The sequence below is a fragment of the Lepus europaeus genome, chromosome 10 (genome assembly GCF_033115175.1).
Source record: "Lepus europaeus isolate LE1 chromosome 10, mLepTim1.pri, whole genome shotgun sequence".
Lineage (NCBI taxonomy): Eukaryota > Metazoa > Chordata > Mammalia > Lagomorpha > Leporidae > Lepus > Lepus europaeus.
In genome coordinates this window covers 111,292,723-111,309,636 of record NC_084836.1, presented here as the reverse complement: position 1 = coordinate 111,309,636, position 16,914 = coordinate 111,292,723, and the positions used below count along the sequence as shown (strand labels likewise).

Here is a 16,914-nt window from a genome sequence, read left to right as displayed (position 1 = left end):
GCTGACACTCACAAACCTCTGCCTTTTGGGCAACAGGAGCTCTTTGACTTCTTCTTTTTTTTTTTTTTTGTGGTGTTCGTTTGCATTTCTCTGATGACCAGTGAGAGTCAGCACTTTTTCACAAGCCTGCTGGCCATTGTATGTCTGCTTTGAGCTATGTCTGTCCAGGTCCTTTGCTCTTTTTTTAATTTCTCAATTATTTATTTGATTTCAAAAGCAGAGACAGACAGACAGATGGCCAAGTTCCGATCTGCCTGCCATAACACTGGCTCTAAGCAGGAGCCAGGAGCTCAATCCAGGTCTCGCACGTGAATGGTGGGGACCTTGAGCCATCAGCTGTTGCCTCCCGGGGGCATGTTAGCAGGAAGCTGGAATCGGGCGTGGGGCCGGGACTGGACCGCAGCACTCCCGTTTGGGATGAAGGCGAACCAAGCAGCATCGGAACTGCTGTGCTCAATGCCTGCCGCATCCTTTGCCCTTAAAGACCAATTACTTATTTAAGGCATGCAGAGAGAGAGACAGCGAGAGAGAGAGAGAGACAGGAAGAGACAGGGAGAGAGAGAGAGAGAGATGGGGGGAGGGGGAGGGGGGAGAGAGAGAGAGAGAGGTCCTACCTGCTGGTTCACTCCCCAGCTGCCCCTAATGGCTGCACTGGACCAAGGCGGGGAGCCGGGAATGCAACTGGAGCCTCCCATAGGCTGGCGGGAACCCGGATCCCGAGCTGGCACTGCTGCCTCCCAGGCTCTGCATCACCCTGGAGTCCGAAGCAGAGCAGGCACCAAAGCCAGGCACTCTGCTGGGGGATGTGGACATCCCAATGGCCAGGCCAAGCAGCCACCACTGCCCAGGTCTTTAAAAAATCAGATTCTTTGTTTTCTCGCTATTCTCTTGTTTGAGTTCCTTAGATAATTTGCATATTAGCCCTTTATCGCTGTCTGGCTTGCATATGTTTTCTCCCAAGCAAGACAAATGATTTTGTCACTCAATAACTACCAGGCCTGGTTGTATCCTGGTGGTCCTGGGGATCCATCCCAGAGCAAAGTGGAAGAAAGAACTCCCAGTGCCTAGGAGTGAGGCAGCAAACCACGTGGTGACAGCTGAGTGAGCTATGTAGTGTGCGACAAGGTGCCGTGGGTGACAGCTGGGTGAGCCATGTAGTGTGCGACAAGGTGCCTTGGGCTCTGGGAGAATAAGGAGAGTGGCACAGGGGGCACGGGATGCGGGTGGCCAGGGTGGGTTCCAGGGTAATGGATTTTATGAGCCAAAAGGGAACAGGATCAAGGGGATGGGCTATGTGGGTGCCTGGGGGAAGATGATGTCAGATGGAGGGAACAGCCAGTGCAAAGGCCCTGGGGTCGAGCATGCCTGTTTTGTTGGAGAGACAGCAAGGAGGCTGGAGCATTGTGTGCAAAGGAGGGTTGGTAGGAGGTGAAGGCAGCAGAGAGGTGGCTTTGGATAGAAGCCGCTGCTTTTCTTGGGGTGAAAACGAGAGAGAGAGACGGGACCTGACTTGCCACGTACAGCAGAGTCTGTTAGGAGCGAGGGGAGAGCAGGAAGCGACTGCTGTCATCTTCTGGGCAGAGCCTGAGGCGGCCCTGGCCGGGGGAGCAGTGGAGGCAGCAGGGAGGTTGTGCACCCACACGCCCGTCTGTAGCTGGGTATGCGTCCCTGCAGAGGCGCGGGCTGGGGGAGGGCACGGTGTGTTTTGTGCAGATCGAGGGTCCGCAGAGTCTCCGGTGCTTGTTCTGGTGGCCAGGCACGTGTGCGTGAGCTCCCCTCCCTCTGTCATAACCCCCTGGCGTCTGGCTGCCTGAGCTTGGTGTGAGTGGCTCCGTTTTGATCCCAACCATCTGCACAATTCTTCCCCTCGCCCCGCCTGCCTTCCCTTCCCTTCTCTGCTCTTGCGATCAGAGTCACGGAGAGCACTCTCAACGAGGACTTCGGAATACGTGATTCTGATGGCACTGAGCTCAGTGGCCAAGTCCAAGTTCCCAGGGCTGTCCAGCGGCCACCGGGCTTGGGAGCAGATGTCTTCCCCAGCCTTTTCTGTCCCTGGGCTAGGGCTGGTTCCAGCTGCTGTGCAGGGGTTTTCTGGCCACCAGGTGGCTCCAGCTCTTTCTGCCTGGGATCCTGGAAGACGGGGTGCCTGAGGCAAGGGCTGGGGACCAGGAGCCAGCGCCTTAGTGACAGCGTGGGGGGGAGTGTATGGGGGGGGGGGGCTGGGCATGGTCCTTCCCCAGCCCTGCTCTGTGTCTTTGTCACTTGCCCATCTCAGGGTCCCTTGCCCCCACTTTTCCGGAAGGTTTGACTCACGGCAGCCTACCTGGAAGCGGGCAGAAGCCGGGCCTCTCCCACCTCTGATTGCAGGCGGCCCCGCTGTGGCTGCAGTTCCGGGCCCCGCCCTCCCCACGCCAAACACAGCTAGACCATGCAGGATGATGTAGGATTGTAGGTGTTGTTTTTTTTTTTTTTTCATTTTTCATTTTTTTTTTTTTTAATTTTCTTTAAGCAACAAAGCATGAGACGTGCCACCAGAAATCCTCACTTGGTTTGGTTTATTTTAGGCTGTTCCCGGCCCCCAGAGGGCAGCCTCCCCTCTGCGAAGATGACTGATCTGTCCAAGGTGCAGGCGCTCACGCCATACTCATTCCTGCTTCCTGCCTTCCGTTGCGACAAGGTTTTACCTCCTGGGGTTCAGAAAGAAGCCAGCCCCGAATTCTGCCCCGGGTGGGGAAGATTTCTCACACAGCCTAAGGCGGACAATGCAGTTTAAACGTAGTTCTCTATCAGGGATGATTCTGCACAACCCCAGGGGAGAAGCAGGCTGCTGCAGGAGACCCACAAGCCCCCCGCTCACTGGTCCAGCCCAGCCCCTGCCGCAGCCTGGTCGTTAAGAACACGGCCGCGCCACCTCCTCCCAGGGGAAGCTGCGTGTTCCGTGAAGGCTGGCTGTAGGCTGGGAACGGACCAGAAGCCCCGGGGAGCCTTGGCCACTCAGCCTTGGCTGAGTGAGGGGAAGGGGGCCTTGGGGATGCACTCCTGCTGCATCTGAGTCCAGAGGGACCAGGACCAGGCGGCTGGAGAATGTCCTTGTCCTCCTGGCCCTGCGTGGCGGATCCTAGCGGGATTGCTGCTATCAGCCCAGGGCCTGGGCACCGGGCCACCTGCTGGACACAGTGGGCACCAAGTGTCCATTCCCAGCCGGCTCTAGAAGGCAGTGCTCCGTGGACTGCGGCCCCCGGCGGGTGGGCAGGGCCCAGGCAGGCACAGGCGGCGCTGAGTCTCCAGGCGGCAGAAGCGGTTCTGGTTGGACACCCGGGTGGCCACGCCCAGCCCACAGGTGGTGGAGCAGGGGCCCCAGGCCGTGCTCCATTCCGGGCAGGGGACACTGGGGGCCGGGGGAGCGACGAGGCCGGAAAACTGGGGTCCTGCGGGAAGAGAAGGGGTCAGCTCGGTGAGGTTAGTGCTTCCCAGCCACTCAAACCACCTGCCGGTGGGCCCGCCGTCTGGGTCGAGTTGCTTCACCTCTCTGGACTTCGGTTTCGTATGTAAATGTCCTGTGGGTCTGTTGTCGGGACTGAATAGTGGATGTGAAGTGTGTGGCGCAGCGCCTGGAGCTCGGGAGCACCCATGAGTGCTGGTGGTCGGTACCAGCGAGCTGCCTCGCTTCTGTCCCCCCACGGCTCCTCTGACATGCAGCAGCTTACCGGCAGGGGGCGCCCGCCTGTGTGCAGTGGCGCTGTTTCCCGATGGTTAAGGATGATAAAAATTCTCAAACGGTTGTGAGGTCCCCACGGCCTGGCTTTTCCCCATGTCCACGTCACCTTCCCCTTGCTAATGTTTTTCCGCCCTTCTCTCTGGATAACCCAGTGGCTCTCACTTAGGGGCAGCTTTGCCCCCAGGGGGACATGTGGCAATGTGTGGCGACATTTCTTCTTGGTGCAGCTGGGAGAAATAGAGGCCAGGGGTGCTGCTAGACAATCCACGATGTACAGGACAGCCCCCTCCCCACTACCAAAAAAGAATCCCTCTGCCCCGGGAAGCCCTCCTCCCTGCCCCTCGGCACCCTGGGGATCAGCTCCAGAACCCCCAACCCCGATCCCCAGGTTCCCAAATCCACCCTGCTCCGTCTCTAGGTGGAAAGGCATGGGGCCTGCATGTGGGCTGCACACACCCTCCCATCCACTTTAAATCAGTCAGCTCTGGCTTCCTTGCGATTCCGAAAGACAACGTAAAGCTATCTAAATCGCACATACGCTGTATTGTTTAGGGACAATGGCAAGAAAAAGTTTCCTGGCGCCTTTCAATATTTTCAGTCTACAGAGGATTGAATCTGTGAGAAGCAGAACCGGGGAGCTGGCTGTGTGTGCACGTCCACCTGTGTGCACATGCCTGGGGACACACACGGGGTGATCACATTGGAGATACAGTCTCTTCTCCTTTTTATGCCCAAGGGGACCTCGTGGGCATTTTCTGCGTTAGGCAAATGTATCAGGTTCCATCCCAGGCACAGTCACGGCCCCACCTTAGGGAGCTCTGCACCCTGGGCACCGCTTGATGTGTGAGTTCTCACGACTCCATCATTTTCCACTGGAGAAACTGAGTCACAGAAGTGAAGCAGCCTGCCCTGACTCACACGGCGAGGAAGGGGTGGAGCCGGGTTTAGAGCCGGCGCCGACTCCACGCTCTCAGCCCACCACACTCTCCTGCCCTCGTGCGGCAACACCGTTCACGGAACCGAGCCCTTCTTTTCAAACAAGCTCCATTCGTATAATCATGCATCTTAAAAAGCAGTGTGACAACAGCCAGATGTCTAGGGCTGCAGAGCTGGTGGTGGGAGGCAGCAGCTTTTCTGCATCTCTGCACCCACCCCCCACCCCCCGGCCCACATCCCGGAGGCACCTGCCTCGCTGGGTTCAAAGCCTGGGCGATGAGCTACGCATTCTGACCAGGGATGACCAGGGATGGAGCCGACCCGCCTGCTGGCGACCGCAAGGACTTGGTTCTGCCCCTCCCCACTCCGCCACCTGCTTTTCACCTTAGTTGTCCAGGCTTTGACTTTCGATATTGAAATGACTGCTGCTTGTAGCTTCTGAGGCTTGGGGACTCCAGGGCCTTAACTCTGTCCTTAGCCACAGCCGCTTCCTGGCTCCTGCATCCCCAGCTCCTGGCCCGATGCCCACCTCTCTCCCTCCCCAGGCAGCCCATGCCCCCACCCCCAAGCGAGTCCTGCCCTTGTCCCCACCAGTCCCACACTCACCTCGGGCTGGGAGGGGCTGGGTCCTCAGCCCCCCTCCCTGGTCGCACACCCACTCGGGGCAGCACTTGCCGGGGACCTCCACCTGCGTGGGGTGGGGGCAGTCCCAGCTGGGCAGCCGCACGTCCTGGTTGCACAGTGGCACGCAGGTGAAGCCGCCGTCCTCACAGCGACAGAGGGCTCTGCAGTGCGGTTGGAAGGTGTCCCCGTCCCGGTACAGGCGGCCATTCACCTCACAGCTCCCAGCATCCTCTCCGACTGAGGGGGAAACCAGAGCCCATTGGTGACCCGCCACTCAGCTTGACCCAGCACAGCCTCTGAGCCAGGCCCAGCGGGAGGCACCACACCCACCCCTCTCCCGCTGCCCAGCCCGGCACGGTGACAGCTGGTGTCCTGGATCCTGGCACAGCTGTGGGCAGACTGGCCCCGGCTGAGCTCGGGGCCTGCTCTTGGCTCCCTGTGAACTTTAGCCAAAGGATTTCACTTTCTCTTGCCTCGGTCTCCTCATGTACATATGGGGCACGTGTGCGATGCTGCGTACTTCACAGGGCGGTACAGACCGGATGAAATCACGTGGGTAACGTATCCAGGTGGAGGAGGCCTCCGAGAGCCAGGTCCTCGCTACTCTGCTGTTCGTGAGCAGAACCAAGCTCACGTGGAAACGCGTAGGGGTGTCTGGCTCGGAGCTCGGCATACCCGTGTAGCTGCAGCCCTCGGACCTTGGGCGTGACCGACGCTTCCCCAGTGGGCAGGACCTCCTGGAGGGCTGGGGTCACAGTGTGCATCTTGCCGTCGCTGGTGCCAGCCCAGAGCCTGAGGGGGGTGGGGCCTCAGACCCCCAGGAGATGCCCCTGAATGCATGCATGTACGGGGCTCAGCGCATGACACTGATACAACAGCTGGCCCTCCTCGTGTTCCGGAGGCATTTACTGTGCCGCTCCCGCGGGCCAGCCCCCCTGCTCCCGGACAGGAGTGAGGCCGGGAGGCCAGCAGGGGACAGGTGTCCCGGCGCCTGACTCCAAGACAGGATGAGGGAGGCGCCCTGGGGAAGGGCGTGCAAGCTGCTCAGGCAGGGCAGGCCAAGGAGCATGTGTGTGTACATGTGTGTACATGTGTGTACATGTGTGTGGTGTGTATGTATGGGGGAGAGTGTATGTGGTGTGTGTGTTATGTGTGCAGGTGTGGTGTGGGGGGTGATGTACGTATGTGTGGTGTGCTGTGTGTGTATGTGTGGGGGAGTGTATGTGGTATGTGTCATATGTGTGTGTGGTGTGTGTGTGTGATGTGTGTGTGGTGTGGGGGGTTGTGTGGTATGTATATGTGTGTGTGGTGTGCTCTGTGTGTGTATGTGGGGGAGTGTATGTGGTACGTGTGATATGTGTGCATGGTGTGTGTGTGTGATGTGTGGTTGTATGTGTGTGGTGTGGGGGGGTGGGGGTGTGTGGGGAATGTGGTGTGTATATGTGTGTGTGTGTGCTGTGTGGTATGTATGTGTGTGGTATGTATATGTGTTTGGGGGGTGTGGTGTGTATGTGTGTGTGGTGTGTGTGTAGGGGTGGTGTGGTGTGTATATGTGTGTGTGGTGTGCTCTGTGTGTGTATGTGTGGTGTGCGTGGTGTGTGTGTATGTGGGGGAGTGTATGTGGTACGTGTGATATGTGTGTGTGGGGTGTGTGTGTGATCTGTGGTATGGGGGGTTGTGTGGTGTGTGTATGTGTGTGTGGTGTGCTGTGTGTGTGTATGTGGGGGAGTGTATGTGGTACGTGTGATATGTGTGCATGGTGTGTGTGTGTGTGCTGTGTGGGGTGTGTGTGTGTGTGTATTGGGGGAGTGTATGTGGTATGTGTGATATATGTGCATGGTGTATGTGTGTGATGTGTGTGTGGGGTGTGTGTGTGATGTGTGGTATGGGGGGTTGTGTGGGGTGTGTGTGTGTGTGTGCTGTGTGTGTGTACATGGGGGTGTATGTGGTACGTGTGATATGTGTGCATGGTGTGTGTGTATGTGTGCTGTGTAGTATGTATGTGTGTGTGTACGTGTGTGTGGTGTGCTGTGTGTGTATATGTGTGGTGTGTGTGTATGTGGGGGAGTGTATGTGGTACGTGTGATATGTGTGTGTGGGGTGTGTGTGTGATGTGTGGTATGGGGGGTTGTGTGGTGTGTATATGTGTGTGTGGTGTGCTGTGTGTGTGTATGTGCATGTTGGGGGGAGGTGCTCCCTGGAGACCTGGGTGGTGACTGACAGGTCTGGGAAAAGCACTCAGTAGGAAGCAGTTTGTCCCAGGTCTCCCGAGAACACCCTCAGACAGCTCTACCACCCCGCCAGCCCGTGCAGGGTTCTGGGACACGCATGCTCGGGCCTGCACCCTAGGTCCCCACCATCCAGCTCTCCGGGGTTCCTCCCAGGGGGAGTGGGAGGACCCAGTGGGCAGGGGACTTACAGCCTTTGCTCCCAACCCCGTGCAGAGTGGATGATCAGTGAGCGGGAGTGGGCTGTGTGTGTTCTTCCTGGGTTGGGGGCGGTGATTACAGGCCCAGGGTCAGCTCCCTGGGGGCACAGGACCAGGGGCAGCTCCCTGTCCTGGCCTCTTTCAGCCCTTTCGCTCCAGATCCCTGACCCTCGCGCCTGGACCACGTGGCTACTGTTTTCCCTCGAAGCCACAGGAGCTGCTGTACCTTCACCCCCATCAGTGGCCCAGCCACGCCCGGGTCTCCCAGGCCGCCTCCTGGTGACAGCCCTGGGGCCTGCGGGTCCCTAAGCAGAAGGATGGTTTGGAATGGCAGCTGGAGGGGTGGTCCTTTTCTCAAGGCTTCCTGGCGCCTCCCCTGGCCCCCCAGCACAGAGCCCCTTGGGAGCAGCCTCCCCTGATGATGCCTCGCGGGGTCCCCACAGCCTCTCCCAGGCCAGAGCGCGGTTGTCGGTTGTCAGTTGTCGGTTGTCATGCGAGCTGGTGACTCCTGCGCCTCCCCTCTGGGCATCCCTTACAGTGGTAGAGCAACTTCAGCTACTTGCAAACGGTGTGACCTCAGGCAGGCGAGCTAACTGCTGGGGTGAATTTTCTCCCCTGCGAGATGGGGGCAATAGGACCCACTGGGTGCCGTGGACAAACTGAGCCGTGTGTGATGGACTTGCACGCAGTGTGTGCTCAAGAAATGCTTCCTGCTACCACGGGCCCCACGACAACTCTTCAGCGAATATTTACTGAGTGCCTCCTGGGGGCCGGGCACTGCTCTGGGCACTTGTGTATAGGCCTGAACAAAACAGAAACCCTGCCTCATTGAAGCCTCCGCTCTGCTGGACTAAACACCATAAACAGTAGAATTTGTTATGTCAGGCGGTGAGCCCAGCAGGAGGAGGGGCTTGTTATTATACCTAGTGACCAGGAGGGCCTCACTGAGCAAAACTGGAATGGAGCGGAGGGACCCAGCCCTGCAGAAATCTGGAGGGAAACAACACTGGTACCGGGAACAGCCAGTGCAAAGGTCCTGGGGTGGGCACATGCTAGGAATTTTTAAGGAGGCCTGTGTGGCTGGAGCAGAGAGTGGGGTCAGGGGCAAGCGGGTAGAGGAGCTCAGAGAAGAAGCAGGAGCAAGTCCTGTGGGCCACTGTGAGGACGTGGGAGCCTTAGCAGGCTTCGGGGCAGAGGGGAGACGGGATCTGACTCGTGTCACACGGGAGCCCTAACAGCTGTGTTGTGAAGAGTCTGGAGGCAGAGGCAGAAGCAGGGAGACAGGTCCAGGCCACAGAAAACCCAGGCAAATGATGATGGTGCTCAGACCAGGGGGCAGCCGTGGAAGGGCTGGGATGTAGAAGATTCTGGAAATAGTGTGAAGAATTTGCCGGTGGAGAGGGTGCGGTCAGTGAGAGAGAGAGAAGGATGTCGAGAACAGCTGCAGGGAAGGCTGGAGATGCTCTGAGCGTGGAGTGGCTCGGGGCGTGGGGGACCAGGACCTCGTCCTGCAACTCACTCATGCTGTGACCATGGATCTGCCCCGTAGAGAGCCGGCGTGGACCGAGTCGGGGTACAGGAGGCTTTGGGCAGCCCGTGCCCTCCGGAGTCCCAGGTCTTGACCCAGCCCTCCTGCGGGGCTCATCAGTGCCCAGCCCCTAAATTTGGCCCCAGACATTTATTTTTGGTTTTGAGAGCCCCTAAATTTGGCTCAAATCATTAACCATTTGCCATGTTGCCTCACGAGGGCTTGCGAGGTGCAGCAGGGACCTGGGACCAAGTAAGTCCTTGACCTGCAGGTGTTCGAAGTCCGACTTGGGGTGGAAGGAGACCAGCCCCTTGGAGAAGGCACAGGCGATCCCCACTGCTCTGTCACTCACGCACCCACGTGCAGCCAGGCCCTGAGTTCAGATCCCGCTCAGCCAGTCCGAGCTGGGGGTGGGGCGGGTCACTTAACCTCTCCCTGCCTCCCTTGGCGGTTGGCACCCAGGAGGTGGCACGGGAACCTGCCTCCTGTGGTTGTGGGGAGGTGACAGGGGTGATGTTGGCAAAGCCCTTGGTGCGTGGCACGCAGGAAGTGCGGAGCGAGTGTGTGGTGACAGAATCCACCAGCGCTCCTGCACTCGTGGCCGGGCTCAGCCACAGCCCTGCTGCTGTGTCCCTGTGCTGTGGGCAGCAGTGGCCTTGAGTCCACGAACGGCCCCGGTGTCTTCCCACCCTCGCCCGACAGGAGGCGCCTACCCAGGATTTACTCTGGATAACTGTACGTGTTGCTGTGATTTCTAACAAAGGTCTTTTTATAGATGTCACTGCCAATGACTTGTGGGTCCCCGTCTCTTATTTTTATGGCGACAGGCACAGAGATAAAAGAGATGAATTACCCTATGAGCTGATTATTTAAACACCACCTTTCGCCTCTTTCAACTTGGTTAAAGCAGTGGTGCTCCACTGGGGGTGCTGTCGCTCCTGGGAACCTTCGGCCATTTCTGAGGACAGAGCTGTCACAGCTTGGTGACAGGGGGAGCTGCAGCTGGCTTCCAGTGGGCGGGGCTTAGGGTGTCCACCAGGGACAGGACAGCCCCGAGGGTCCCTGGACAAGGCTGCAAGACCCTGCCCAAGGCATCAGAGGATGCCAAAGCCAAGAAGGATGGTGAGAAAGGTCTCATGTTCAAGCTCACGGAGAAACAGCAAACCCGGGATTCAGACGACAGCCTGGGGCCTCTGAGGAAGACAGTGGAATGTGACAGCTGTGTCCCTGAGCCTCAGTTCCCCCACTTGGAAAGTGACTCTGAAAGTACTGACGTTGTAGGGGCGTGGGAGAACCACGAGGCTGCTGCAGGAAGCACTGGGCACGGTGCCTGATGCTTGGCCCCAGCTATGGGGCTGTGCTTTGCTGTCCCCCAAAGTGTTGTGAGGGCTCCAGGCGGAGATGATGCTGTCTGGTTCAAAGAATCTGGGAGGGCTTCTCAGGGGAGGTGTTTGATTTGGGTGGGAGCCGGGGGAGGCCATGCGAGCAATAGGCCTAGGCAGCGGTGATCCTGGGGCGGAAGGGGCAGTGGACAGGAGCGGAGGGGGAAAGGAGGTAGAGAGGGCAGGGCTGCTCCCTGATTCAGGACCCCGTGGCCTCGACCTCCCGCACACACCCTTGGGGTCCCGCAAACCTGCTTACAGAGGCACGTGGCCCCCCGGCCGCCGGGGCCCGTCCCGGGCTGGCAGACCAGGCCCTGGCTAGAGTCGCAGACATGGAGGTGGTCGCAGGGCTCCCCCAGGCGCCGTGCGCATACCCGGCAGCAGCCACAGCCATCCGGCACTAGCGGCACCCCCGGTGGGCATCTGGGAGGCGGCCAGGGGCAGGCGCACGGTGTCGGGCACAGCTGGGTAGATACCTGCAGAGACAGAGACCTCACTCAGCCGTGGGCTTTCAAGGTGGACAGTGAGAGACCCTCACGGCGCATCGCCCCTCTGCCAGCCTGGGCAGTGTTGGGTCCAGATCTTGGCCTCAGAGTCGCGCAGGTCTGGCCTTAAACCACAGCAGCTGCATGGCACTCCCCAAGAGGCAGTGTGGCATTGTGGTCATGAGTCAGGGCTCTGGGCCAGTTGTGGTGAGCCTCAGTTTTCTCCTCTGTAAAATGGGACAATACTGGTAGCTAACCCAGAGGCCTTTTTTGAGGGGGACAAGAAACGATGCACCTCAAACCCTTAGCCCGAGGCCCGGCGCGCAGCAGGCGTCGGGTGTGTCGAGCACTGATGGTCATCGGTGTTGATTACCGCACAGGGCTTAGCCCCAGCCCCCTTGGAGCTCACAGAAGGGCGAAAGCAACAAACCCCGGATAAAAATGGCCGAGAGCAAGGCACGAATTTCCAGCCTGTGGACGCTCCCCTGGAGACGTGGACGCTCCCCTGGAGACGTGACCGCGTCCAACAGCGCCAGGGGTGGTTTTGGTCTTTGGAAAAAGCACACGTGTTTCCAGCCCTGGTGGGCATCATGTCAGCCAGGAAACTCGGTAAAATGCAACCCCCCGGGGCCTCACCAAATCACATGTCCCGGAGGCGGGACCCTGGACTCTGTGCCTTTTAGATTTTATTGACTTATTTATTTGAAAGGGAGAGAGAGAGGGAGAGAGGGAGAGAGGGAGAGAGGGGGAGAGAGAGAGAGAGAAAGAGAGAGAGAGAGAAAATATGAATCTGGGCCTGGCGCTGTGGTACAGTGGGTTAACGCCCTGGCCTGAAGCGCTGGCATCCCATATGGGCGCCGGTTCTAGTCTTGGCTGCCCCACTTCTGATCCAGCTCTCTGCTGTGGCCTGGGAAAGCAGTAGAAGATGGCCCAAGTCCTTGGGCCCCTGCACCCACGTGGGAGACCAGGAGAAAGCTCCTGGCTCCTGGCTTCGGATCGGAGCAGTTCCAGCCGTTGTGGCCAACAGGGGAGTGAACCATCGGATGGAAGACCTCTCTCTTTCTCTCTCTGCCTCTCCTCTCTCTGTGAATCTCTGACTCTCAAGTAAAATAAATAAATCTTAAAAAAAGAGAGAGAGAGAATGAGAACCTTTCATGAGCTGGTTGACTCCCCAAATGCCTGCTACAGCTAGGGCTGGAACAGACCAAAGCCAGGAGCCCGGAACTCAGTGCAGGTCCCCAGGTCTCCCACATGGGTGGCAAGGACCCCGCCACTCGAGGTATAATCTGCTGCTTCCCGGGGCTAGAGTCAGGAGCCGGAGCCAGGACTGGAACCCTGGCTCTCCGGGATGGGATACAGATGTACAACCACTGGACTCTATTCTTAGCCAGCTTCCCAAGGACTTCGGAAGCACAGCTGGATTTTCAAGGCCTCTGCCTGGCTACCTCCCGCCCCCTGCTGTGTCCCGGGAGAGGACTGAGCTGCAGAGAGGGGGCGGGGCTTGCTGAGAGTCAGGGTCTGCAGAGCCCCAAGTCTGGCCTCCCCAGCGGGGACTCAGGATGCTGAGTGGGAGGGCACTCTTCCTGCAATGGGAAAAGCCCAAGTCAGGGAGGCCCCCACCCCCCAGCCCATGACCCAGCTGTGCCTCCCCGCCCACAACAAAGAAACAAGCCACAAAGCAGGGGCCGTGGCCCGCTGTGTGTCCGTTTGAAGGTAAGGACGAGCAGTAGCATCACTCAAGATATTCCCAGTGGCCCCTTCTCTGGGGACCCATCTCCCTTCTGTAGGACCCTGGGTCTGTGGGGGGTGGGAGGGTGGCATGGTACAAGGGTTTTGTCTAGAGGAGGGAAGACAATGAGTTTAGGAAAATGAAACCAATGATTTCCCATCTCCTTTGTGACCCAAAGTAGGCAACGACCCTTTTGCCCTGGTCCCCACCCTCTCCCATCCCTAGTGCCCCCCAGCTTTGCAAATCTTTCAGTTGCCTGCAGCTCCCATCCTGACCAGCAGGGGCCGCCCCAAACTGGCTGGTGGGTGGCACAGGCTTAGGGCCCAGGGCCCTACCTGAGCCAGCCCTGCTGGAACTCCAGGTTCTAGAGGAGGGGCGGAGCCTCGCCCCTCCCCAGGAAGCCAGCACAGGCAGCACAGCACCCCCAGAACTTGCTGAAGACACAGCATCGGCCCTGAACCTTCACCTAACCAAGCCCTGAGGTGACTCATACGAGCTGATCCGAGGAGAAATGGGCTGGACGTGGGGTCCCTTCCAAACCACAGGCCCGGCTCCCTTAGAGTGTGGGCAGTGGGGGCCTCCGACCAGAGCCGCCGCTCAGCCCCTCCCACCTGGACACGGGCCTTCTGCTGTGCACCTGGCTTCTCCCCAGGGCTCCCTCTATGGGGCCGGCTCGGCTTGCTCTGGCACGGCAGGTCCTGGTGCCCAGCAGGAGCTGGGGATGACATCAACCATGACAGCTGACAGGCGCCACAGGTCGCACCACATGCACACCGTGTGCCAGCCCTTTTGTGTGCTGTCTCCTTGTGCCCTCCAGCGTGGGGCTCCAGCATTGTGCCCACTTTACAGATGAGGAGCTGAGGCCCACAGAAGTATAGTAGACAGCCAGGAAGAGGTGGAGCCAGGAGCAGAATCCAGTTCACATGAGTCAAGACCCACATCCTTAATTACTATGCCCCCCCATCCTCTAGGGGGCTCTGGTGCCAGCTTAGCCACTGCCTCAGTTTACCCATTTGCTTGAGAATGGTAGTGAGCCATCGGGAAGGGTGTCTTGGCACAGCCAAGAAAGGATGCGTCCTCCCTGGCCTCTGTCTTCACGTCTTTCCCAGGCACCCTGTACTTGTCACTTTGTGCTCTGTCTACCTGGAACCTTGTCAGGTCACTGGAGGCAGGGCTCTGTGGCAGGGACAAGAGATCTGAGTTCTACCACCGACTGCCCTGTGACCTGGACCACGTGGCTTAGGTGCCCAGCATGCGGACCTGGAGCTCACTTGCTCCCCTGTCAGGTGCAGTGGAGACCACCTATCTCTGGGTAATGATGGAGATTAAACGAGCTCACCACTGGCTGTGTGCTCAGGTCTCTCTGTCCTCAGTCCTGAGCCCAGCAGCCCACAGCCTTCTGGGAAGACTTGGAATTCCCGGAGGAGCGTGGGGGCTTTGCATGTCTATGATGATCACGTCCCTGGGAGCCTTTGCAGGCTGCTGCCTGGCTCCCGGGGCAGGGAGGAGCTGTCCCTCTGGGCTCATTGCTGTGTGTCTAGGATGGTCTGACGTGGGTCCTTCATCAATCTGGGTCCATCCCTTCCCCTCCCAGAGCCCCAGCTCCCCATGCCACCACCCTGGCACCACATCCGCCCCGTGCCCCTGAGAACAAGCCTCAGAACTGGCAGCAGTAGGGTGCTCAGGTTTCCCTTGCATGGATGCCCAGGTCGTGGGAGGGAGGGGATCCTGCTGTGAGTTCATGGCTTGTGGGGGGCTGGTCCCACGGGGCTGGGAACACGGCGTTTGGTGATGGAGGGTGCAGCCAAGCAGCTGTGGCTCGGGCTGTGGGGGTGGGACAGGCACGGACTGGAGTGCCCCAGCACACACCCGCGACTACCCTGGGCTCCACCCTGCCCCTCCACTATCGCTGGCTGTGGTGTGGCTTTGCTGTATGGCTTTAGGCAAGGTGCTCACCGTCTCTGAGCCTTGCATGGCCGAGAACTGGGACGAATGATGACTTATGGGGTGGTTGTGTGCCTTAGGCAAGGGGGACATTCCGCAGCCCTCGGATAAAGGTCCCAGCTGAACCCGAGGATTAACCCTTTGCTCCTGTCCCTCCCCAGCCAGGCTCTGCGCGTCACTAGAATCCCACAGCTTTCATGCCCTTCTCACTCAATGAGACACCAGCATCCAATCCAGTGCTGGCTCAGAGCAGGCAGGCGAGTCACGGCTGAGTCCTAGTGAGGCTGCCCGCCATGCTGAGCAGGGGGCTGGGCGGGGGAGGCTCCGTCATTAAACCCTCTGTTGAAATCTGTCACGTTCCAGGGCCGGGCTAAAGCACTCACTCTCGATGACTTTTCCCCATCTTTACAAAGCCTTCGTGGGCATCCGCGCATTCAGCTGAGGGAGACGCTAAGGCTCAGAGAGGAAGAGCGGCTGCCCTGGGGTCACACAGCTGAGCTGGCTGGAGGCAGCTGTCCGGGTGCCAGGGAGGGAAGCCTGGCTCGGGCTTAGGGGCTGGACTGTGCCCAACACGGGGCCTTGCGGGAGCTCTGCCGGGGGTCCTGGGCTGGGGCTTCCCACCCCCCTTCCCACTGCACTGAATAAGTCAGCTGCGTGTCTCCGAGCCCAGGGCCCCTTACCTGTGGGAGGAGGCAGAGGAAGAAGACCAGCAGGTGCGTCTGTGATGTGCGTCTCATGTCAGTGAGTCCCTGCAGAGCCAGCTGTGAGCCTGGGAAGCAGGGCCTGCGTGTGTTTATGTTCTGGCGTCTGTGAGGTCACTCCCAGGCACACATTCTCCCTCCCTCTCTCTCTTTCTCTCTCTCTCTCTCTCTCTCACACACACACACACACACACACACAAACACACACACACGCTCATGCTGACATTTGCTCCTCTCTCCTTTCTCATGGTCCCAGGGATGGGCTCACTTACCTGAACATGGGACTGTGTAGCTCCCAAGGGGTGCCTATGCGTCTGTGTGTGTGTGTGTGCTCGCGCCTGTGTGTGTGAAGCCCAAGCCAGTGCCAGCCCCAGGGGCCTGTGACAGGCTGTCAGGAGCTTCTGTAGCTCCTCCCAGCCCAAGAGGGCCTTAGCACAGGCTGCTGCCATGGCCGCTGCAGCCTGGCCTCAGACCCCCGCCCGCCCCCGGCATGGCTGCACATACCGGAAGCATACAGCAAACACCCCCTGTGCGAGCTGACCCAAGGCCTCCTGAGCCCCGGGCCTGGACTCTGGGCAGCCTCAGCTGGGTCTGTGGTTTCTGGCGGGGAGATTGGCAGCTGCCCAGAGGTGGGTGTGACCCAGAGCAGAACGTCCCTGGGCTGCCTGTGTGCTCTTGGTGTGGCCGGCTCCCTGGGCTCTGGAAGGTGTCCCATGGTGGACGAGCCCCAGCGAGCTGTGGACCTACTGTGTGCCAGCGCTCACTGGGTACTGCTACATGACTTGGCCAAACCGAGTTTGATGTCTTTAATTCAGCCAACACTGATGCCTCCTCTGCACGGGCTGGAGATACAACCTTGACCTTGGGATTGGACCAGAAGGGGAGACCACACGGAGAAAACTGGTGGACTTCCTGGGAATACCTAGGACAGTTGTTCAAACCAATCAGTGAGGGGAAGCCCTCGGAGGAGGCACCGTTGCAGAGAACCCAGAAATGCCCGGATGTGGGCACAGAGGGAGGGTCCTGCCTGTTCTGAGAGTCACAGGGCATGGTGCAGTGTTTGGGGGCAAGACCCTCACAAACCCATAGCACCCAGATTGTGGGGACTCCTCCAGTGTCACAGCCCCTGCGGGTCGGGGCACAGAAAGACGTGGGCTTTGCCTGTGGAATCTGGCCAAGGTGATAAGCCAGGTGCCGTCAGGGTGGGGGAGGCTCTGGCCGTCCATCACCTCACCAGCACCCAGAACCTCAAAGTGACGGAACTGGATGGCAGAAAGTTCCAGAAAGGAAGAAGAGGGACTTGACATAGGGGCCAGGCTGGGATTTCCCAGCCTGGAGGAGGTTCCCTCATGGCTGCAGTGCTGAGGGAGAGGAAGGCAGCTCAAGGTGGGTGTGGGATTTGATGTCCGAGGCAGGAGGAGCCAGGCGAGGCCCGCAGC

At 59.2% G+C, this 16,914-nt stretch overlaps 1 protein-coding gene across 2 annotated transcripts; it reads right to left on the bottom strand.

Moving 5' to 3' along the window:
* Positions 1–3,104: 3,104 nt before the first annotated feature.
* CCN5 (cellular communication network factor 5) lies at positions 3,105–16,035 on the bottom strand. 2 transcript variants are annotated; one of them, XM_062204253.1, is made up of 5 exons: positions 15,748–16,035; positions 15,455–15,557; positions 10,876–11,092; positions 5,261–5,515; positions 3,105–3,428 (listed from the first exon to the last, which is right to left on the bottom strand). In XM_062204253.1, the coding sequence occupies exons 1-5, from the start codon at positions 15,753–15,755 to the stop codon at positions 3,208–3,210; spliced, it is 804 nt and encodes a 267-aa protein (XP_062060237.1). In that variant the 5' UTR covers positions 15,756–16,035; the 3' UTR covers positions 3,105–3,207. The 2 variants fall into 2 exon arrangements, with proteins under 2 accessions (XP_062060237.1, XP_062060238.1); XM_062204254.1 differs by having other exon boundaries at positions 15,455–15,543; positions 15,748–16,032.
* Positions 16,036–16,914: the final 879 nt, after the last annotated feature.